Consider the following 23,634-nt stretch of genomic DNA (forward strand, 5'->3'; position numbering starts at 1 on the left):
CTTTGTTTTTATTTTTTTAATGGAGCAAGGTTTCATTAAATAACAAAGATAATGTCAGATCTTCAAGTTCAGAAAATATAAAAACCCAGGATATTGAAAAAAAAAAAAAAAACAGCACATGAGTGTTCACATACATTTACTTTTTTTTTTAAGATTTTATTTTTAGGATGCCTGGATGGCTCAGTAGGTCAAGTGTCCAACTTGGACTCAGGTCATGATCTCACCGTTGGGTTCCTGAGTTTCAGGCCGCCCCCCCGCCCTGCCGCCTGGGGCTCTGTGCTGACAGCTCAGAGCCTGGAGCCTGCTTGGGATTCTGTGTCTCCCAGTCTCTCTGCCCCTTCCCCACTCGTGCTCTGTCTCTCTCAAAAATAAACATTTAAAAAAAATTTTTTTTAAATAATTTCTACACCTAGTGTGGGGCTCGGACTTACAGCCCTGAGATCCAGAGTCACAGGCTCCACCTACTGAGCCAGCCAAGCGTCCCCACATACATTTACTTTAGAAATGCATGTCTAACCCTAGTCAGTGGCCACCTTGATGGGACTGGGGTCCGGCCCCTCCCGGGGCTCGGTGTCCTCATCTGTGGAATGGGCTGCTACTGAGGAGGAGAGGCTCTCTGGTGACCCCGTTGTCTTTTCCCATTCCCCCCCCCCCCCCCCCGGCCCCTGCAGTGCCCAAGACGTGTGCCCAGGATGAGTTCCGCTGCCAGGACGGGAAGTGCATCTCCCTGGAGTTCGTCTGTGATTCGGACCGCGACTGCTTAGACGGGTCCGATGAGGCGTCCTGCCCCATGCCCACCTGCAGCCCCGCCCACTTCCAGTGCAACAACTCCGCCTGCATCCCCGAGCTGTGGGCGTGCGACGGCGACCCGGACTGCAAGGATGGCTCAGATGAGTGGCCGCAGCGCTGCGGGGGCCGCAACATGTCAGCCCCACAAGAGGACGACAACCCCTGCTCAGCGCTGGAGTTTCACTGCCACAGTGGCGAGTGCATCCACTCGAGCTGGCGCTGTGACGGCGGCCCTGACTGCAAGGACAAGTCTGACGAGGAGAACTGCGGTAGGGGCGCCATCGGGGGTGGGTCCTCTGACCTGTCCCTGTGCCCCCCCCTGGTGTGGGATGGGTGGGCCTTTTGGTGGTTAAACAGTTTTAGATCACACAGCAAGAAAGTCCATCTCGTTTCGTGTTTCTTCCAGTGTTACTGATCACCTGGAGAAGAGAGCATCCCTAAAAGGAGGCTTTTTTTTTTTTTTTAATTTTTTAAGTTTATTTATTCATTTTGCAAGGGGTGGGGGAGGGGCAGAGAGAAAGCAGGTGAGAGAGAATCCCGAGCAGGCAACAAACACATGGCTTGAACTCACAAACCGCGAGGTTGTGACCTAAGCAGAGATCAAGGGTCAGACGTTTAACCAACTGAGTGAGCCCCCCAGGACTCCCAGGAGACTCTGTCTTTAACACTTACACAAAAAGCTCTTTTTCCTACAAGGGAGCAAGCTGCATGTTGCAGTATTATTGTGGTCCAGAAAGGATTCTGGGCTCCAGGCCTGGCCGGTGACCCCCAAGCTTTGTGACCCTTGGCCAGGGACCCAACCTCACTGCATTGTGTTCTCCTCCCCAGTAGAATGGGGCAAAGGCCTTGGACTTTGCAGGTTTCGGTTGGAGTCCAGTGCGTCCCAATAGAACTTTCTGTGGTGGTGGAGACGTCCCACGTCTGTGCTGACCAGAGCAGTCCTTGCCTCCCAGTGGAGCTTGTGTGACCAGAGAGTGGAGTTTTTTGTTTTATTTCACTTTAATGAATTGAAAGTCAAGTTGCCACACGTGGTGAGCGGCTCCCGTGTCGGAGACCGTGCAGATGAAAGGTGTGTGGCCCAGGCCCTGTGTCCGTGCTTCCTTGTTGTAAAACTAGCGATGGTAGAGCTCCTGTGGATCTAGACCAGGGTTTCATGTTCCTGTTTCTTTGGTATCTTTGCCCAGGTGCGCTCTCCCTAGTGGTAATCTCTGGGGAGATGTAATTAGACTTTTAAAAAGTTGCTTGAAAAAAATCTTAAATTATTTTAAAGTTTATTGATTTATTTTGAGAGAGAGAGAGAGAGAGAGAGAGAGAGAGTGGGAGGGGGGCAGAATGAGAGGGAAAGAGAGAATCCCAAGCAGGTTCCTCACTGTCAGCACAGAGTTCGACACAGGGCTCGATCTCACGACCCGTGAAATCATGACCTGAGCAGAAACCAAGAGTAGGATGCTTAACCGACTGAGCCACCCAGGTGCCCGTATTTATTTATTTATTAATTTGTTTACTTAATTATTTTTTTAATTTACGTCCAAGTTAGTTAGCATATAGTGCAATAATGATTTCAGGAGTAGATTCTGGTGATTGATCCCCTAAGTACAGCACCCAGTGCTCATCCCAACAAGTGTCCTCCTTAATGCTCCTTACCCATTTAGCCCATCCCCCCACGCAAATCCCTCCAGCAACCCTCAGTTTGTTCTCTGTATTTAAAAGTCTCCTATTTATTTTTTAAAGTAACCTCTGCACCCAACGTAGAGCCCAAATTCATGACCCCAAGATCAAGAGTCACATGCTGGTCTGACTGAGCTCTCCAGGCACCGCTAAATGGCACGTTCTTATTTATTTTTTATTTACTTATTTTTTGAATGTTTATTTTTGAGAGAGAGCTGGAGCACGAGTGGGGGAAGGGCAGAGAGAACGAGCGAGAGAGAGAGACAGAGAATGAATCCCAAGCAGGCTCCGTGCTGACAGCGCAGAGCCCAACATAGGACTTGATCTCATGAACTGTGAAATCATGACCTGAGCTGAATGAAATCAGGAGTTGGACGCTTAACGGACTGAACCACCCAGGCTACCCTAAAAGTCACATTTTAAAATAATGGATGACTTTGTACATGATCTGTACTAAATTTTTTTTTTTAACGTTTGTTTATTTGTGAGAGAGACGGCATGTCAGCAGAGAGGGGGCATGAGATGGAGACAGAATCCAAAGCAGGCTCAGTGCTGTCGGCACAGAGCCCATTTTAGGCCTCGAACTGTGGACCTTTGAGATCATGATCTGAGCTGAAGTTGGATGGTTAACTGACTGAGCCACCCAGGCGCCCCCGTACTAAAACTTAACACAAACTAACTTAATTCTCATAACTTGTGAGCAGGCTTCCCCCACTCTTGACAGATGGGGAAACTGAGGCCCAGAAAGGCTGAGTAACCAGTACCTTGGTCCCTTGCAGAAACAAAAAATTTGTCTTTTTCCCCACGTCTTGTAAACTCTGGAGTTGTTTCGCAGTGATGGACCGTGTTGTACTTGGTGATGCTGATAGCATCGGTCATAATTTGTCCTGCCTCTGTCTAGATTGGGAACATGCCATTGCTTTTCTGCTGAGAGTGGCCTGTTGGCTCTTCCAGCATTGTAATAAATTACATGTCCTTGGGGCGCCTGGCTGGCTCAGTTGGTAGAGTGTGGGACTCTTGATCTCGGGTTGTGAGTTCGAGCCCCACGTTGGGTGTAGAGATTACTTAAAAATAAAATTGGAAAAAAACAGTTATGTGTTCTGAAAAAACGAGTGTGTGGAAAGAGTGGAGAGGACTCCCAGAAAACTCACTGGTTGCGTTAGGGTGCTCCCCACCCCACTTTCCTATTTTCCAAACGTTGCTCTGTGACTTCGGTAATAATTTTCCGGGATTCTTCTTCATTGAGGAAAACAGGACTTGCTGCCATGAAAGAAGCGTTAAAACTACATTGGCAGGGGCACCTGGGGGGCTCAGTTGGTTAAGCATCCAACTCTTGATCTTGGCTCAGGTCATGATCTCACAGGTTTGTGCGTTCGAGCCTCGCATCGGGCTCCATGCTGACAGCATGGAACCTGCTAGGGATTCTCTCTCTCTCCTCTCTCTCTGGCCCTCTCCTGCTTGCTCGTGCTCTCTTTCTCAAAATAAATAAATGAACTTTAAAAAAGTTAAATAAATCTACATTGCCTAAAATTTTGAATATGAAGACTGGTGTTCCTGGGGTGAGAAGCAGGTAAAATGACGAGGCGCTCTCTCCTGCTCATGGAGGTCGTAGAGTGTGTTTTTTCACCGCTAATATCTTTCCTGTTACAGGCTGTCTCTGATGCCCAAGGCAGCCAGGAAATTGCTGTTTTAAAGGTGGTAGTTGAGGGGCACCCGGGGGGGCTCAGTCAGTTAAGCGACCGACTTCGGCTCAGGCCATGACCTCGCAGTTTGTGAGTTCGAGCCCCGCATCAGGCTCTGTGCTGACAGCTCGGAGCCTGGAGCCTGTTTCGGATTCTGTGTCTCCCTCTCTCTCTGCCCCTCCCCCACTCACACTCGGTCTCTGTCTCTGTCTCTCTCTTGAGAATAAACATTAAAAAAAAAAATTAAGACAAAATAATAAAAGTGGTAGTTTATTTTGTCTTCGTGGTTCCCTTGAGAAAAACCAACACGTGCCCTGTCTTTCCCAGCTGTCGCCACGTGCCGGCCTGATGAGTTCCAGTGCTCGGATGGGACCTGTGTCCATGGCAGCCGGCAGTGCAACCGGGAGTATGACTGTAAGGACATGAGCGACGAGCTTGGCTGTATCCATGGTGAGCTCCTCTCAGGTCAGCCCTGCGTGCGCTGTGCGTCCTCGGGCAACTTACTCAACCCCCCTGAACTTCACTTCCATTTACCTGAAAACATGTATGTTATGAAATCACCTGCTTCAGGACTATGAGATTTAATGAGGTCAAAGTGTGCAGAGCTCCTGTCTTTGAGCTCAGGGGTAACACGGTACGGTTCGATGTTAAGCACTTTCCTGAGCTTATGGTGGAGGGATTCCCCTCCCGGGAATGACCCCGGAGAAACTCGCACCTGTAATCAGAAATGGGCTCAGGATCACGCAGAGCAGCACTGGCCTAACAGCAAAATGCTAGAAGCAACCCAGGTGTTCATCAGCAGAGTTAATTTAAAAAATTGTTTTAAACTGTGGTGAGACACGTGTAACGCAAGGATACTAGTGGGCTTATTTTGTTGTTGTTGTTCTTGTTCTTAATTTTTTTTAATGTTTATTTATTTATTTTTGAGAGAGAGAGACAGAGCATGAGCAGGGGAGGAACAGAGAGACAGGGAGACACAGAATCCAAAACAGGCTCCAGGCTCCGAGCTGTCAGCACAGAGCCCGACGCAGGGCTCGAACTCACAAACCGTGAGATCATGACCTGAGCTAAAGCTGGACGCTCAACCGACTGAGCCACCCAGGCACCTCTTGTTTTCTTTTCTTTTTTTTTTTTTTTTTTTTAAGGGCGTGCACACGCACAAGCAGGGGAGGGGCAGACAGAAGGAGAGACAGAATCCCAAGCAGGCTCTGCACCATCAGTGCAGAGCCTGATGCAGGGCTTGAACTCACGAACCGTGAGATCATGACCTGAGCCAAAACCAAGAGTCGGATACTTAACCCACTACGCCACCCAGGCGCCCCGATGAACAATATTTTAAAAACAGTATCCTTGTGGGGCACCTGGGTGGCGGAGTCAGTTAAGTGTCCAACTCTTGATCTTAAGCCTTGATGGAGAAAAAAATATTTTTTTTTTTTTAAAGTTTTTTTTTTTTTTTTTCAACGTTTATTTATTTTTGGGACAGAGAGAGACAGAGCATGAATGGGGGAGGGGCAGAGAGAGAGGGAGACACAGAATCGGAAACAGGCTCCAGGCTCTGAGCCATCAGCCCAGAGCCCGACGCGGGGCTCGAACTCACGGACCGCGAGATCGTGACCTGGCTGAAGTCGGACGCTTAACCGACTGCGCCACCCAGGCGCCCCGAAAAAAATATTTTTAATTATAGTACTTAGAGACTGAAACAAACTTTTGTGAACAAGAAGTTAAATTCTGATAATGGACTTTTTAAAAATTGTGTTAGGGGTACTTGGGTGGCTCACGTGGGTGCCTGGGTGGCTCACGTGTACGACTTCAGCTCAGGTCATGAGCTCATGGTTCGTGAGTTCGAGCCCCGCATTGAGTTCCCTACTGTCAGTGTGGAGTCCGCTTTGGAGTTTTGGATCCTCTGTCACCCTCTCCCTTTGTCCCTCCCCCAATTGCACGCACACGTGTACGCGCTGTCTCTCTCTGTCTCTCTCTCTCTCTCTCAAACTAGCTAACTGAATAAAAATTGTAGTCACCTGCGTATAACAAATTTTGCCTTCGTCACCATTTTTAACAGTTTATTTCTGTGACACTGATTACATCATGTTTTATTTATGAATACATTTGCATATAATCTCGTATAAATGAGCTATCATGTTAATAAAGAGTAGTAAGCGGGCTCTTGCAGCTCAGAAGCACCTGACTCCCTTCTCTGGCTCTTAGTGACGCTGTGCGAGGGGCCCAACAAGTTCAAGTGCCACAGCGGCGAATGCATCACCCTGGACAAAGTGTGCAACTCCGTCCGGGACTGTCGGGACTGGTCGGACGAGCCTCTGAAGGAGTGCGGTGAGCCGCGGGATGCAGGTGGCTCTTGAACTTGTGGGGAGCTGGAGTGGGACTCAGACATGGATACTTTGGGGCTGCAAGGCTCCTGCCCAGCCGTGCCCGTGAGTGCTTTAGCTCCGGGGCAACACGGACATGGGGGTCCTTGGGGATAAGGGGCTTTGTTTCCAAGCCTGTGTTCACATCTGTAGGATGGGACAGTGATGGTTCACATACCCTGCTGGGGGGTGGCTGACGGGATGCTTGTAAAGTTTCGGCAGTGCTCCGTGAACCATAACTGTGTAAATATTTTGGACTTTACCAGCTGTAAGGTCTGTCACAGCTATTCAATGGGGTGTTACAGCAGGAAAATGGCATACGGATGTACACGCATGCGCACATGAATGCGTGTGGCCGTGCTCCAAGAAAACCTTATTATGGACACTGATGTTTGGATTTCACAGACCTTTTATGTGGCACAAAATGCTGGTTTTCTTTGGATTCTTATTTTTCTTTTCAACCATTTAAAAACCGTAAAAAACTGTCCTTAGCTTTCGGGCAAGAACAGATGGTGGGTTGGCTTTGGCCGAAGCCCTGTGACAGGCGCCAGGTCGTGGATGCTGGACCTTAAGCGCCCTGAGTCCGGTCCAGCACTGTTGGGCAAGTGATATAGCCTCGCCTGGGCCTCAGTTTCCCCGACTGTAGTTGAGCTGTCTATAGGGCTGTTGGGAGTTTGTATATGCAACTGTGGAACACAGTTTTTATTTTTTTATCATCAAGAACATTTTGAAATGTGGTTGACAAAAAAATAACGTTCAGATTTACCTTCTTAACCAGTTTTAGGGGTAATGTTCAGCAGTGTTAGTACATTCGCGTGGTCCTACAGCCCTCACCACCATCCATCTTGAGAACTTCCTCATCTTCCCAAACTGGGCCTCTGCGCCGTGAAACACTGACTCCCCGCCCCCCCTCCCCCCATCTACTTCCTGTCTCTGACTTTGACTCCACTAAGGACCTCCTAGGAGTGAATCCTCCAGTATTTGTCCATCTGTGCCTGGCATATTTCACTCAGCGGAATGGCCTCCAGGTTCATCCGTGGCATTGCACGTGACAGTGGTTATTTTAAGACCTTTTAGGGGACTTGGTAGTTCACTGGCCTCCACGTCATTGTGGTGATTACGATAAGGCTGATGAGATAGCGCAGGGAGGCTGATGACCTGAGCGTGACCGGTCTGTGTCCCTCCTGTCACAGAGACCAACGAGTGTCTGGACAACAGGGGCGGCTGCTCCCACATCTGCAACGACCTCAAGATCGGCTATGAGTGCTTGTGCCCCGAGGGCTTCCAGCTGGTGGACCAGCGAAGATGTGAAGGTGATTCCTAAGCCACCTCGGCCCTTTCCCCTCGTGTGGTGGCCCAACCCTCTGTGCCTCAGTTTCCCCGTCTGTTAAGTGGGCACGAAAGCGGTCCTGACCTCACAGGCCTGTAGGGAGGATTTGATGAGGTGCCAAATGCACGGGCCATTCTAGCACAGGCTTGGCCCCCGAGGAGCACCCTGTCCTTGCCTTTGGGGATTAATAATTAAGAAAGAAAGCTCGGCTGACGCAGCCTTTACTCTGCTTGGCTGCACCCCTGAGGTGAACGGGGAGGTCAGGGTCACTGCTGGAGATGACACTTGGCTATTTCAGTGTGTTCGTTTCTGAACCTGATGGTCACCAAGACCCTGCCACTGGGAGGGATGGCTTTCGGTGGGAGCCCTCACTCCCATCAGCACCCCATGAGGAAGGAGCCCCAAACCCCTTTCTGTGTCCCGGCTTGCAGATATCGATGAGTGTCAGGATCCCGACGTGTGCAGCCAGCTCTGCGTGAACCTCGAGGGCAGCTACAAGTGCGAGTGCGAGACGGGTTTCCAGCTGGACCCCCTCACCAAGGCCTGCAAGGCTGTGGGTGAGCCAGGGGCGGGGGCGGGGACGGCGCCGGGAGCAGATGCGGTGGCGGGTTTCATCATGTGAACTTTGCATACACTCCAAAGACCTGGGCAGACCGTGTGCCCTCTGGCAGAGGGACGAGCGGCCCAGTTAGGAACTTGCTGGGAGGCTGCCCGCACATGTCCAGCTTCTCTGGGGACACAGGTCAATTGCACAGGGAATGGTTTGCGGCCCCCAGCCCGGCCAATGGCTTTAGGGGACAAGAGGTGAAAAGCAATGGCCCTATGAAGGGCCCGCTCCTCCTCCAGCTGTTTTGGGAGGTCTTTGTGTTTTTTGTTTTTCTTAGAGCTAGAGCATGAGTGGTAGGAGGGGGCGAGGGAGAGAGAGAGAGAAAAGGAATTTTAAGCAGGCTCCACGCTCCGTGCAGAGCCAGACATGGGGCTCAATCCCACAACCCTGGGATCGTGACCTGAGCCCAAACCAAGGGTTGGATGCTCAACCGACTGAGCCACCCATGTACCCCTTGCTGAAATATTTTAGATCGCCTTCCGTTTCCTCAAGGATCTGTTTTAACCTTGAAGTTTTTCTCCCCTGTTGTCATCCCTTTGTGACCGTTCCTTGGGCTCCCTCTGTCACACCCCTGTGCGTTTCCTGGTTCTGGGGAAAACTGGGGACAGAGATCATAAAACCCTCTAGGATTTGAGATACTACTTTCGTTCCAACCTGTAGGGCCAGTGTCTATACAGATCCTTCCCAGGGGTAGGCGTGGTGTTGTGGGGAGGGGTCCTGAGTGAGGTCTGTTGTTCCAGTGGTCAGCTCATTGGTGAATGTCAGTGTCAATGTTACAGCACAGCTGCCAGAGTTGGGACAACGTGGGTTTGAGTCCCAGCTCTGCCATTTACTAGTTGGTGTGACCTTGGGCTAGTCCCCTCCCCTCTGAGCTCTGATCCTCTTCTGTATAAAGGGACTTTGACAACACCCCTGGCCTCCTAGGAGCGTGAGGATCAGTGAGGGAAAACGTGATATGAACAGCACTGAGCAGAATCTCCTGCCCTAAGGAATCCCTGTGGACACATTAACTTATCATTTCTTCATATTTATGTTCCAAAATGTAAAATGCTGGGGACCCAGTGTTTTATTTATTTTTTATTTTTTATTTTATTTATTTATTTATTTTTTTAAATTTTTTTTTTCAACGTTTATTTATTTTTGGGACAGAGAGAGACAGAGCAAGAACGGGGGAGGGGCAGAGAGAGAGGGAGACACAGAATCGGAAACAGGCTCCAGGCTCTGAGCCATCAGCCCAGAGCCCGACGTGGGGCTCGAACTCACGGACCGCGAGATCGTGACCTGGCTGAAGTCGGACGCTTAACCGACTGCGCCACCCAGGCGCCCCTTTATTTATTTTTTAAAGTTTATTTATTTTGAGAGAAAGAGAGAGAGTGCATGAGCAGGGGAGGGGCAGAGAGAGAGAGAGAGAATGAATCCCAAGCAGGCTCCAGGCCCTGCACTGTCAGCACAGAGCCAGATGCGGGTCTCGAACTCACACACTTTGAGATCGTGACCTGAGCCAAAGTCAGACGCTTAACTGACTGAGTCACCCAGGTGTGGGACCCAGTGCTTTAAAATGTAGGTTTTGTTATCATTCAAGCATGGTGAGGCCAGCAGATCAGGAGACGACCCCACTGGAAAGATTGGTTGTTACAGTTCCCAAGAGGAGGGGGCGTGGCAGCCCCAGGGGCCATACGGGGAAGCGCCAGGTTGCTCCGAGGGAGAGTGAGAGGGGGCACACGTGGGCTGGAGCCTCTTGTGGTTTCCTCGGGCATGAGGTGAGGCAGGGTGAGCAGGCTTACGACTGGCTGTATGGGAGAATCCCAGCAGGCTCTGGGGCCAGGGCGCTGCTCGTGCTGTCTGGTGTCTGTCCCAGGGTGACCCGGGCAGGCGGGTGGATAGCGGCCCCGAGTGCGAGAGCCCAGTAGAGGGGGTGGCAGGTATGGGCTGGCTCGTTTGCACTTGAGGCGGGTTGTGAACAGTCCCTAGGAGCTGGCTGGCCCTGGGAGGGGCTGTCCCTTCTGCTCTGCAAGGCCCAGGATGTCAGGGCCTCAGAACCACATGGTTAATACACTAGGGGGGCCTTTTCCGCCCCATCCTGGGTGTCTTCTCTGGTTCAGTCAGACCCCAAAGGGTGACAAACGGGAATCGGGGGGTCCTTCTTCTCCCCTGAGCGTCCTTCCTGTGTTCCCAGGCACTATCGCCTACCTGTTTTTCACCAACCGCCACGAGGTGAGGAAGATGACCCTGGACCGCAGCGAATACACCAGCCTCATCCCGAACTTGAAGAATGTGGTCGCCCTGGACACCGAGGTGGCCAGCAACAGAATATACTGGTCCGACCTGTCCCAGAGGAAGATCTACAGGTGAGCCTTGGAGCCACACCCAGCGCTCAACCCCCGGTGACTCGGGGGCCCCTCTCACTGATGCTCTCCTCCCCCTGCTCCTCCCCCTCAGTACCCAAATCGACAGAGCCCCCGGCTTCTCCTCCTATGACACCGTCGTCAGCGAGGACCTCCAGGCCCCCGATGGGCTGGCGGTGGACTGGATCCACAGCAACATATACTGGACAGACTCCATCCTGGGCACCGTCTCCGTGGCCGACACCAAGGGTGTGAAGAGAAAGACGCTCTTCAAGGAGAAAGGCTCTAAGCCACGTGCCATCGTGGTGGATCCCGTTCACGGGTGGGTGCTGCTAAAGCCGAGGGCCACGGAAGGAACGGAGAACACGGGCGGGGTTCAAGAACTGGTTAGGGCTCCAACCGGGGGAAGGCGTGTGCCCGAGCTGGACTGTCCCCAGCCACAGTGGCTCCTGCTCTCAGGAAAAAGCAGGACCTGAACAGTCGCCCTCCCCCCACCCACCCTTTGGGAGCCAGGGACCGATCCCTCTTGAGGTTTGCTGTGGTCCCCGAGATGGGAGCGGGCCCTGGAAAGCTGTGCCCTCAGGACGAGAGCCCCAAAACCAGAAGTTAGAATACGGATTTTTTTTTAAGTTTATTTATTTACTTTGAGAGAGATGGTGTGAGCAGGGGAGGGGTGGAGAGAGAGGGAGAGAGAGAGAATCCCAAGCAGGCTCCATGCTGTCAGCACAGAGCCCGATGCGGGGCCTCAAACTCACAAGATCATGAGATCAAGACCTGAGCCGAAACCAAGAATCAGACCCTTAACCGACTGAGCCACCCGGGTGCCCCAAAGTAGGGATGTTTAAAATGGTATTCAAAATCAGTACTTATTTAAATCCCAATTTGGGATTTTATGTCCGAGTATCCTGTGCCTGGACAGGAAAGGTCAGAACAGTCAGCCCTGATGGTAGTTTTGGGGAGGACGTCACGGGGAGTGAAGGTCGCCACGCCTCGGAGCCCCCAGGAGGGTGTTTGCAGGGCCCGCGGCTGACTCAGCAGCTCCGGGGCCCCCTTGGGGGGCACCTGTGTCCCCGCCCCGTGTACTGTGCCTGTTACACCACACCTGCTGGGTGTGGAATTGCACAATTCTGGAAGGGCAGCCTGGCGGCAACAATCAGAGGAAAGGGGAACTCGGGAGAGAAGCACCAATCAGGTGGGCTAGAGCTGGGGTGCAGGTAGGCCTGGGTCCCCATTGAACAAAACATTTGTTCTCGTTTGGCGGAGGGCCACTCGGTTGAGTGGCTTTATTCCCGCAGCTTTCAGAAAGAGAGAGACTCCCGGAGAAAACCACTTAGATACAAGTCGTGGTGCGTGCATGCGTGTGTGTGTGCGCGTGTGCCGTCTGCTCTTGTGTTTCTTTCCCCCCACAAATAGCCACACGTGATCACACAGTGTTCATCTGGCTTTTTCGTTTGGCGTATGGGGTTCATTCCCTGTTGGCTTGTTGAGCCACGATTTCCTTGTACCCAGTGTGTGGAAATGTAGTTATTTTTCCCCCTTACCTCACACAAAGGCTGCAGATACCTTTGAATACCTTTGAATATGAGTCACTGCAGTTTACCCGCAGGACTGTAGATTCTAGATTCTTCATTCCGGAAGTTGGATTACTAGCTCCGGGGGTACGGGCGGGGATAGAGCAGCAAACTGTCGTTCAGCACCTGGATTGTGAAACCGACCTTCCGTCCAGAAGGGCACCCGAAGACTCCTTTCCCTCACTGTCGGCAGCAGGTTTTCGCTCTTGCCAGTCATTATGGGGAGACTGCTGGTACGTTTGTCTACTTGTGAGTTCGAGCATCTCTTCAGAGGCTCAAAAGCCATCGGAGATCCGCTTCTAAGTGTAGATGGGAAAGCAGCGAACGCAGGCATGTGAGCAGGGATTTGTAGCCCCACGTTCACAGCTGCCAGGGTATGGGCCCCCCCAGCGGACGAAGGAGAAACTAAATGTGGTCCGTCCACCCAATGGCATTTTACTCAGTCTCCAAAAGGAAGTAAATTCTGGCACCATGGACGAACCTTGGGGACATTATGCTAAGTGCAAGAAGCCAGACACAAAAGGACACATAGGATTCTACTTCCAGGGGGTCCCTAGAGGAGTCCCCTTCATAGAGTCAGAAAGCCGAGTGGTGGGTGCGGGGGGCTGGGGGAGGTGAAGGAAGAGGTGGCATTTAATGGGGTCAGAGTTTCAGCTTGGGAAAATGGGAAAGTTCCAGGGATGGCTGGTGGGGATGGCTGCATGGTGGTCTATGTGTACTTAATGCCACCGACTGGATACTTAAAAACGATCAAGATGGTTTGGGGCGCCTGGGTGGCTCAGTCGGTTGAGTGTCCGACTTCGGCTCAGGTCATGATCTCACGGTTCATGGGTTCGAGCCCCGCGTCGGGCTCTGGGCTGATGGCTCAGAGCCTGGAGCCTGTTTCGGATTCTGTGTCTCCCTCTCTCTCTGCCCCTCCCCCACTCATGCCCTGTCTCTCTCTCTGCCTCTCAAAAACAAACATAATAAATAAATAACAATCAAGATGGTTTATGTGGCGTATATTTTGCCACGATTAAAAAAATCGTTTTAAAGCAAAAAAAAAAAAATTATAAAATTAAAAATGTATAAAAGCCTTCAGAAAGGCTGAAGGGTATACATTACGGGTCCTGGTCCTGACGTTGGAATCAAAGTCTCCCTTTGTTCTTGAAGGTTCTAAATCCTGCCAGGTCTCCCCATGTTGCAGGCACTAGGGTAGCAGAAGAACCAGTCCAAGGTCTCCTTGGGGGGCTTCTTACAATTCCTGGCCTGCTGCTCCAGATGGAGGCCGCTCTTCGGGGCACGCTGGGCGCCTCCCCCACTGACCTTCTCCTGTTCATGCTACTCTCCCACCAGCTTCATGTACTGGACGGATTGGGGAACCCCCGCCGAGATCAAGAAGGGGGGTCTGAACGGCGTCGATGTTTACTCGCTAGTGACGGAGGACATCCAGTGGCCCAATGGCATCACCCTGGGTATGTCCTTGGGACCGTGGTCCCTGGGGTCCACACGGCCCCGGAATGGGGTTGTCACTCATACATGGTGGTGGGTTGTTGGGGCTACTTTTCTGGGCACATCTCCGCCGGGTCCTTGGGGGTGCTCCTTCCTGCGGGGAGTGGAGTGGCCAGGCCCGGGCCCCTTGGGCGTCGGTGTGTGACCTCTCCTTGTCCACTGTGGGTTCTAGATCTTTCTGGTGGCCGCCTCTACTGGGTTGACTCCAAGCTCCACTCCATCTCGAGCATTGATGTCAACGGGGGGAACCGGAAGACCGTTTTGGAGGATGAGAAAAAGCTGGCACACCCCTTCTCCTTGGCCATCTTTGAGGTGGGGGCTGGAAGCAAGTGGTTGCTCCTTGGGCGCCTGAGGGGATTCACATCCAAGTCCCGGTTACTGAGCACGACTGACATAGGGGGCATAAACGCTCAGGCTAATGGGTCAGCCCACATTGTCTAGTTCATCCAAGCCAGGACTAACAGAAGACTGTCTGTGGCTGTAAAAAGGTCTTAGATCTGGAGTTATTTCTATTTTCTTCTCATCAAAAGAGTCAGAGAGTTGTTGCTTGGTTTTTTTGGGGTTTTTTTTTATGTTAATTTTTTCTTTGAGACAGATATCACAAATGGGGGAGGGACAGAAAGAGAGGTTGAGAGAGAGAATCTCGAGCAAGCTTCATGCTGTCAGCACAGAGCCTGACGCAGGGCTAGATCCCACAAACCATGAGATCGTGACCCGAGCCGAAATCAACAGTCAGACGTTTAACTGAGTCACCCAGGGGCCCCCACGTTGCTTTTTTTTGTCTTTTCTTTCTTTTTTTTTTCTTACGTAAACTCTACCCCTAGTGTGGGGCTCGAACTCAAGACTCTGAGATCAAGAGTCACACACTCTCCCAACAGAGCCCTCCGAGCACGCCCTCTCCAAAAGAGTCTTAGAGTAGGAATTCTCACTTGGAGGCCATCTTGCCGCCCAGGGGACATTTGGCACTTTCTGAAGACTTTGGTTGTTGCACTTGAGGGGGGGGGTTACTAGTTCCTAGTGGATAGAGGCTGGTGACCACCCTTCAAAGAGAAGAGGGGACCAGCCAAAGTGGGTTATCTGGCCGGAGTAGCGCCACAGCAGAGAACGGCTCTGAGGCGATGTTGCTATATTCGTACACCCGTGTTCAAGCAGCAGGATTCACAACAGCCCAGAGGTGGAAGCGACCTGGGTGTCCCATCAGAGCTGATCTGCTAAACAAGATGTATATCTATACACTGGAATGTGGTTCAGCCTGAAAAAGGAAGGAAATTCTAACACATGCTCCAACACGGACGAGCCTTGAGGGAACTAAGCCAGACACAAAAGGACAGATGCTGTAGAATTCCATTTTTTTTTTTTAAACTTTTTAAAGTGCGCATGCGGGCGAGCAAAGGAGGGGCAGAGAGAGAGGGAGCCCGAATCCCAAGCAGGCTCGAACCTCAGATGTGGGGCTGGAACTCACGAACCGTGAGATCATGACCTGAACTGAAATCAAGAGTCAGATGCTTAACCAACTGAGCCACCCACGCGCCCCTGTAGAATTCCACTTACATGAGGTCCCTAGAGGAGTCCCATCCATAGAGACAGGAAGTAGATGGGGGGGGCTGGGGGAGGGAGTGGGGAGTCAGTATTTCATGGGGACAGAGTCTCAGTTTGGGAAGATGAGAAAGTTTGGGGCATGGGTGGTGGGGAGGGCTGCACAACCATGTGAATGTATTTCATGCGACTGAACACACTGAAAAAGGGTTAAGATGGTCAGTTTTGTATTTTATACATTTAAACTTTTTGAGTTTTTAAAAATGTTTTTATTTATTTTTGAGAGAGACAGAGTATGAGCAGGGGAGGGTCAGAGCGAGAGGGAGACACAGAATCTGAAACAGGCTCCAGGCTCTGAGCTGTCAGCAGACAAACTGTGAGACCGTGACCTGGGCCGAAGTCGTCGGATCCCCAAGCCGACCGAGCCACCCAGGCGTCCCACAATTAGAACTTTTTTATTTTGTAAAAAAATTTTTTAATGTTTATTTTTGAGAGAGAGAGAGAGAGAGAGAGGCAGACAAAGCATGAGCAGGGGAGGGGCAGAGAGAGAGAGGGGGAGACCCAGAATCCGAAGCAGCCTCCAGGCTCCGAGCGGTCAGCACAGAGCCCGACGCGGGGCTCGAACTCACGAACCGTGAGATCACGACCTGAGCCGAAGTCAGACGCTCAACCGACTGAGCCACGCAGGTGCCCCAAAACTTTTTTTGAAGAAAAAATAAACGAGGCTAGTACCACCTAGTGCTGCTTCTTCCCGGAGATTCGTGTGCCTTCTGCCCATGGTTAATGGGATCTGCCATCTCTTTTCATGCCCGCATAGGATAAAGTATTTTGGACGGACATCATCAATGAAGCCATTTTCAGTGCCAACCGCCTCACCGGCTCAGACATTAATCTGCTAGCAGAAAACCTGTTGTCCCCGGAGGACATTGTCCTTTTTCACAACCTCACACAGCCAAGAGGTAAAGACGGGGTGACTGCCTCCCCCCCAGCTTCCCTGCTGTTATTTCTGGAACTTTCCAGAATTTTCTAATCTTGTTCTCACCCTGACTCCCTGCCTCTTCCGCCTCAGGGGTGAACTGGTGTGAGAGGACGGCCCTCCGCAACGGTGGCTGCCAGTACCTGTGTCTCCCGGCCCCACAGATCAACCCCCACTCACCCAAGTTCACCTGTGCCTGCCCGGATGGCATGCTGCTGGCCAAGGACATGAGGAGCTGCCTCGTAGGTAGGGGCACCAGCCTGGGCACGAGTCCTGCTTCCGCCACCCTTGTGTCTGTAACACTCGTGAATCTCTCGTTTGGAGTACAACCAATGATGGAATAACAACACCGTTATTAGCGCATTTCAACTTTCACTACATTGATTTTATTTCTTTGTGGCCAACGTCACGCACTTCCTCTCCGTGGTCACGAGGAGCACAGTTATCAGAGGGGCACTTGGGCTGCGGGGCACTCAGGAGATGTTTCTTCTTTCAGAGCCCGAACCTGTTGTGACCCCCCGGGCGACCTCCACGGTCACGGTCAGGCCAACGGTGCGCTCCACAGCCGTGAGGACGACAGTGCGCCCCCCAACCGCGGGGCCAAAGCACACAGCCGGCCCGTGGTCCGTGGCCAGCCCTGAGTTCACCACGCCTGAGACAGTGACAGTGTCCCACCAAGGTAGATGTCGGGACTACCCTGGGCCCTGGTTTAACAGCTCGGGCATCTCGATGGGCCAAAGGAATCTTGGTGAAGGGATGGAGTGGGCTTAGCTTTCACCCCTGCACTTTCTGACCTGGCCTGTGCCTTGCGGAAGCCTCCGTTCCCCTCTCTGTTAAATGGGGCTGATAACAGTGTCCGTCAACCCTCCCTAAGGCGTGTGAAGGCTTTGGGTGCGTGGTGGTGGCTTATCCCAGAGTCCTCCAGGCACAGGGACCTGAAACATTATCGAGGCCCCTTTGATGACCTGTTTTCAGGCACTTGCCCAACAGGGCCAGGGTGAGGCGGTGAGGCACTCCCTTGGGCACCATCTGAGGGCGTACCAAAAGCCCAGCACTTAAATAATATTTTACTACATTATTTTTTTTTAGTATTTTTTTACTGTTTATTTTTGAGAGAGCGAGCGCACTCGTGACAGCATGAGCAGGGGAGTGGCAGAGAGAGAGGGAGACACAAAATTGGAAGCAGGCTCCAGGCTCTGAGCTGTCAGCACAGAACCCGATGCAGGGCTTGAATCTGCACACTGTGAGATCATGACCTGAGCCAAAATCAGATGCTTAACCTACTGGGCCACCCAGGTGCCCAACTACATTAAAAATAAATAAATAAATAAATAAATAAATAAATAATCACCAAACTATGGGCCATGGGCCAAACACTTGGTTTTGTAAATATAGTTTGATCAGAGCCAGGGTCTCAAAGAGGCAAGTGTAGAGTCAGATCCTGTCTTCCTAAAAATGTGATCCTTTGTCATGGGATCTCGGCCTTAATTTTCATTAAACAAAAACCAAAAAACACCACACACATTAGGATGTTACTTGATCACTAAAGTCTTTTTGGTGGGAGGCAGGGAGGAGGCTCTAAAGTTTTTGCTTGTGGGTAGGGCCTCGCTGTCCTCACCCTACCAGTCTCAAGGTCAGAGCTGGGCTCTCAGTGAAATCAGTGGAAGACTTGCCATTCATCTCTTTGGCCACCAGAGGGCCCCTGTCCTGGAGTTCGATCAGCTAGAAAATGGAGCCCCTAGACTTTCTTTTGACCAGGAAAAAAAAGGGGCGCATCAGCAAGTTTCAGACATTTTCCCCCACTCAGAGTAGCTAAAGCCCCTGTGCAACCATAAACAAGGTAAAGCGGGGACTGCTGTGGTCAAGGGAGGCCGGGAAACCTTTTTGCTTGGGGGTGCCCCTGCTTGAAAACCCATTTCACAAACAGGCCTGTCTAGGGCGTCTCGATTTTGGTGAATGAGTCCTTTTAAGGGAAAAACTTCTCAAAGATCTTGCTGCTGCCTTATTTATTTTAATGTTTATCTATTTATTTACTTTGAGGGAGGGGGAGGTGCAAAGAGAGAAGGAGAGAGAATCCCACGTAGGCTCTGCGCTCAGTCTCATGAACCATGAGGCCATGACCTGAGCCGAGATCAAGAGTCGGATGCTTAACCGACTGAGCCACCCGGGCACTCCACCTTAAGTTATTTTTGTTAAAAGTTTTCTTAAATCTGAGCCGATGTCAAAGTAGAAATTCCATGCACCCAGGTGGGGTTGACTTTAACTGGTGACCTATGTACATGTGGCCCAGGTGTGGTCTTTCAGTCTTCCCAGCCTGTTTGCCTGCTTGAAGGACTTTAAACTTTGATTTGCACGGGGCCCTTACAGGGCTCAGGTGCACATTCATGGTTGCGTAACGAGGTCTCCCCCGATATTTATTAACTGGGGACAGTTGAGACAGGACTAGGGCGCTTCGGCGCGATCCAAGCCAGGCACTGGGGTTGCTGCACGGTATGGAGTCACGTGGTGGCCGCTGCCCCACCCAGAACGTCTCATTTCCATCAAATGCAGACCCAGGGTGAAAAATTCCACCAGCCACCTCACCAACTGTTGAGAACGTACCTGCAGGCTTTTGCCTCCCAGACTGTTGGCCCCTTTCCCAGAGCCTCGTAACGCTTGGCTGAAGGGCCCTCTTAAATCCGCTCCATAACCGTGTCTGCTAATGAATAAGGCCCCAGCGTGGTGCCTCCCCAACCCGGGAGTCCCTCCGAGTCGCTTTGAGCTTTTAAGGACGCCGAGCAGCACCAGGCGTTTTTCTCGCGGGTGTCGGCGGCCGCACACCTGCCGCGTTTTCCGTGGCTTTCGCTGTGGATCTGAACCTCTCTTTCTCCCCTCTCCCGAGCAGCCCTGGGCGACGCTGCCAGCAGAGGAGACGAGGAGAGACCGAGGAGCGTGGGGGCCCTGTACGTCATCCTCCCCATCGGTAAGCCCGTCAGGCCCGCCCCACTTCCCGGCTCCCCGCCGCAGGACCGCCCTGCCCAGCCAGCCGGTCCGGTCCACCTGTACGCCCAGAATGGGGGCGCCCCCCCCCCCCCCCCGCCCACGTGCCCTGTTCATCACTGCGGCCCCCTGTGTAGCTCCATTCACTCAACAAATCCGGTCGAGCACCTGCTGTAAGGCCGCTTCTGGGCCGTGGGGCCGCAGCTGTCCCCGCCGCTGGGTCAGCTGCGGGAAAGGGGCTGCAGGGAAGGCCTCCCGCCTCCGGAGGGGTGCCTCCTGGCAAACGGTGCTCTTGTAGGGGGAGTTTGGGGGGTTCTACACCCTCCCATCCCTGTCCATCGTAACTCCGTTAGCGTCACACCTGATTTTCCTTTTCTAAGGAAATCCTTCCGAGGTGTCCCTTCCCCACCCCCAGCCCACTCACAGGACCTGCACTTTAGTGCCCAGAGGCCGTCTGGCTCTGAGTTGACAGGTGGCAGTGGGACCCTTGCCTCCCGAACAAGGCCCCCACCCTGTGTCCTCCCAGCAGAGCCTGAAGCTGTCCCACGCCCTGGGCAGTGGCCAGGTTTTGTTTTTGTTTTTGTTTTTTTTTTTTACAAACCCGGGCTGGGTGAGCCCTTGGTTGTCCCCTGGATCTGGGAGGGGCAGGGCGCACCACCCAGGGGTCCCCTCATAAACGAGGCAGAGAGCACCCAGATGGAGAAGAGAATGAGTTTGGCCGTGTCCATAGAGAACAGTCCCATTTTTGAAAGAGCCCCATGACTCAGAAGCACCTGGAAGAATCGACTGCGGTCGGGTATTTCCGGGGCGAGCCAGTCACAGCGGGCTTCGAGTTAGAGACTGGTCATGTGTATGGATAGGTTCCCCACCCCCACCCCACCCCCCCGACCCCGCAGTGGACAAGTATGGCTTGAAATTGGAACAAAAAAAACCTATAGAAGTCCGAAGCCAGGAGTCTGCAGGCGGCATCACTTGGGGACGTAGGGCTCTGGGGCCACCTGCTGACTGGGCTGGGCCACCTCGCCCTGCAGTGCTGCTCATCCTCCTGGGCTTCGGGACCTTCCTTCTCTGGAAGAACTGGCGGCTGAAAAGCATCAACAGCATCAACTTTGACAACCCCGTGTACCAGAAGACCACGGAGGACGAGGTCCACATCTGCTGCAGCCAGGACGGCTACACCTACCCTTCGGTGGGTGCCCTGCGCCGCCCTGGAGGCCCCCTTCCTCCCTGCAAGGCTGTGAGGTCCTCCGGGATGCCCCCGTGGTGGGGGACCGGCAGGGGGACAGGGGATCGGGAGAGGAAAAACAAGAAAGCCAGTGGGGGCTGGGAGGGAGGGAGGGAGGGAGTACGATTTTAGATAAGGAGGCTGGGGCAGGTCTCCCTGCGCAGGGACAGCCCTCGAGCAGGCTGGTGTGCCTGAGGAATGCAGAGGTGGCCGGAGCGGGGGCTTGGGGGCTGTCGAGGGAGGAGCCGAGTGACAGGGACCATGGCAGATGGAGCAGGGTCTTGTGGGCCATGGGGAGGATTCTGGCTTTGCTCTTAGAAGGTAGGAGCCACGGAGGGTTCTGAGCAGAGGAGGGACTTGACCTGGCTCAGGGCTCACAGGCGCCCTCCCCTGGCTGTGGGAGGAAAGACCGAGCCCCAGGTCGGGAGCCCAGAGCCCAGGGTGGAACCCGGTGTGCTGGTTCAGGCCGAGATGGGCCGGGCTGGCCGCAGGGTGGGGCCGGGAGGGAGCGAGGCGTAGGTGGCCTCTTGCCATGTTTACCGAATGTTGGACTGATCGCTTCCGGCGTTTATCTTTCTGTTGACAGAGACAGATGGTCAGCCTGGAGGACGATGTGGCCTGAGCCGCCGCCTCGAGTCCTGTGCTTCCCCGGAACCTGCTGCCCGACGCGGGCAGGAAGAACACTTTCTCCCAGGACCCTTGACCCACGCCACACCCTTCCTCCTGGTCCCTGCAAAGAAAGTAGTGACCGAAAGCACTGTTGGTGGCCACAGCCTCAGCGCCGGCAGCCGCTTGGCCTGCCTGCCAGAGCTTTGTTTTATATATTTATTCTTCTGGGAGGCAGAACGGGCTTCCGACGGCGCACACGCAACGGGTTGGGGTTGGGTTTTTTTCTTTCTTTCTTTCTCTAGGAATAGCGGAGAAGAGCAGGCCAAAAGAGCTGGGGGGACATCTCTGTCCCCTCCAGGGACCGCTCACTTCTCCCCCCCTCCCGACGCACTGACCGAGGAGCACAGGGGGAGAGGCGGCACATGAGTTTGAACCGCTAGAGCAGGCACTACCCCCGGGGTCCTGGGTAGCTGCCGGACCCCCGCCTCTCTAGCCCGAGCCCCCAAACTCAGGAGTAAGTGCGTTCACCCCTGCCTTGCTGGACGGCCAGAGTTAGCTTTAGCTCTGCTCCCCCCAGACGTGGATCAAACTAGGGTTTCCCCAGCGAGGTTCGTGCCCTCCCTTGACGCCAGGACTCTGGCGTCGCTGTGGCTCTGGCCAAGTGCAGCATCCCGGGGTGGGGGGGGGCACTGAGGCCCCCCCCTCCATTCCCCGAAACCGCGACAGCTCCCAGAGAGAGCCCGAGCCACCTATCGTCCTTAATATTTATTAAGTGCCTGAGCTACCCCGTTACCCGAGGCGCGAAGGCAGCGGCCGCCATCCTCTAAGAGCACCCGTCACTCTGGGTGTGGCTGTCTGGACCCCAGCTCCTTCCAGGTCCCCTTGCACTTTTTTTTTTCGTTCGGGGCTGTATCCTGCGTCAAGTTGACGTTCTTACTATTTTGCACTGGTTTCTGTTCCGGGTGGGAGGGGTCCGTGCGGATGAGCCTGCTGTCTGGGGCCTCCCTCCCCTGCCCCCCCCCCTCCCCGGCACATCAAAGTCACAATCACGACTCTCCGGCTAGCGTGGCCGCTTCTGTGCAGATGCCCCTGGGCCGTTAATTTCCCCGCGAGAAGACGGTTTGCTTTAGCCCTGCAAGGCATCCCCTGGGCTTGGCCATTTTTATGGGACTTCGGAAACCAAACTTTCTGATCCTATCACACATGTCACACGACCAAAGAAAGAAGTGCGAGCCTGTTGTGGATTCCTGCCTAAAGTCGTCCAGGGAGTGTCCACGTTCACTGCATGACCACTAAGCACTGCGTCCTACTCTGCAGGAAACTGTGAAAGCCTTTTCTCCTTCGGAAGCATGTAAATAAACTGCTGTACAGATGCGGGGGCGGGGGGGGCGCTTTTTGTTACGTTTGCACTTTGTATATTCGTTAGACATTTATCACTTCTATATATGAAACAGAGATCTATTTATTTTTGCAAACCCTGGTTGCTGCATCTGTGACCCCTCTGGGGGCTCTGCATTGGGGGGAAGTTGTCTCTGAGACGCCTCTTAACTTTTGTACAAAGATGATTCGTGCGGGCTTCGCGCGAAGCCCTTCAGGAGAAATGGGTCTGTGTTGGGTTGTTTTGGGGGATGGGTACCGCTTTTTACAACCACTGTATAGAACGTTTTTATAGCCTGAATGCCTTACTGTGATCGATTAAATTTCTTAAATGAACCGCTTGGCTCCTCCTGGAATGCTCTTTTTCCCCTCCTTGTCTGGGCTCCTCCATCTGGACATGGGCGGGACTTTCCCAGGAGGCGGTTCTGGAAAGGGAACATTCCCGAGAGCTCAGGACAGGCTGCGGGCTCCGGGGCGCTTCCCCGAGTTGGGACTTTTTGCTAAGTCTGCACGCTCGTCCCACTGAACTACATCTACTGGGCAGCTGTGATACAGGCGAGGGCCTTTTTATTTTATCCACTGCAGTGACTAATAAAAGAGAAGAGTCTGCCCTCAAGGAGCTGACAGCTTAGAAGGGGAAATGGAGGCTGACAACATTAGTTTGGAAGGATGTTAAGGTAACGGAGAGAGAAGTGACTGGCAGGGAGATTCCTTTAGGGGGGAGTCCGGGGAAGGATTCTCTCAGGAGGTGACACTTGAGCTGAATCCAGAAGCACAAACGAGGGGAAGAGGGTCCGGGGCTGAGACCTTCGCACTTCGCTCAATCAACACGAGTGATTTGGAAGGAAGCTTCCCTTCACACCCGTGGGCTCCGGGGGTGGTTTGGTGTAAGTTTTCTTACAGGAGGAGACCAAGGCTAAACACCCACCTAATTAGTTGCTAAGATACAAACCAAGAGGGGGCGTGCGGGTGACTCAATCCCTTAAGCCTCTGACTTCAGCGCAGGTCATGATCTCACGGTCTGTGAGTTCAAGCCCTGCGTCGGGCCCCGTGCTGACAGCTCAGAGCCTGGAGCCTCCTTCAGAT

At 53.0% G+C, this 23,634-nt stretch overlaps 1 protein-coding gene across 2 annotated transcripts in view; it reads left to right on the forward strand.

The window, feature by feature from the left end:
• LDLR (low density lipoprotein receptor) overlaps positions 1–22,884 on the forward strand; it is a 32,196-nt gene extending 9,312 nt beyond the window's left edge. For both annotated transcript variants that reach the window (XM_045491956.1, XM_045491955.1), the window contains exons 4-18: positions 672–1,058; positions 4,467–4,589; positions 6,345–6,467; positions 7,696–7,815; positions 8,264–8,389; positions 10,616–10,787; positions 10,879–11,106; positions 13,691–13,809; positions 14,019–14,158; positions 16,200–16,341; positions 16,452–16,604; positions 16,855–17,037; positions 19,243–19,320; positions 20,369–20,526; positions 21,149–22,884. In XM_045491956.1, the coding sequence (XP_045347912.1) occupies positions 672–1,058; positions 4,467–4,589; positions 6,345–6,467; positions 7,696–7,815; positions 8,264–8,389; positions 10,616–10,787; positions 10,879–11,106; positions 13,691–13,809; positions 14,019–14,158; positions 16,200–16,341; positions 16,452–16,604; positions 16,855–17,037; positions 19,243–19,320; positions 20,369–20,526; positions 21,149–21,184 (2,288 nt within the window). In that variant the 3' untranslated portion in view covers positions 21,185–22,884. The remainder of the gene's footprint in view (positions 1–671; positions 1,059–4,466; positions 4,590–6,344; positions 6,468–7,695; positions 7,816–8,263; positions 8,390–10,615; positions 10,788–10,878; positions 11,107–13,690; positions 13,810–14,018; positions 14,159–16,199; positions 16,342–16,451; positions 16,605–16,854; positions 17,038–19,242; positions 19,321–20,368; positions 20,527–21,148) is intronic.
• Positions 22,885–23,634: the final 750 nt, after the last annotated feature.

Source organism: Leopardus geoffroyi, chromosome A2, assembly GCF_018350155.1.
Source record: "Leopardus geoffroyi isolate Oge1 chromosome A2, O.geoffroyi_Oge1_pat1.0, whole genome shotgun sequence".
Taxonomy (NCBI): domain Eukaryota; kingdom Metazoa; phylum Chordata; class Mammalia; order Carnivora; family Felidae; genus Leopardus; species Leopardus geoffroyi.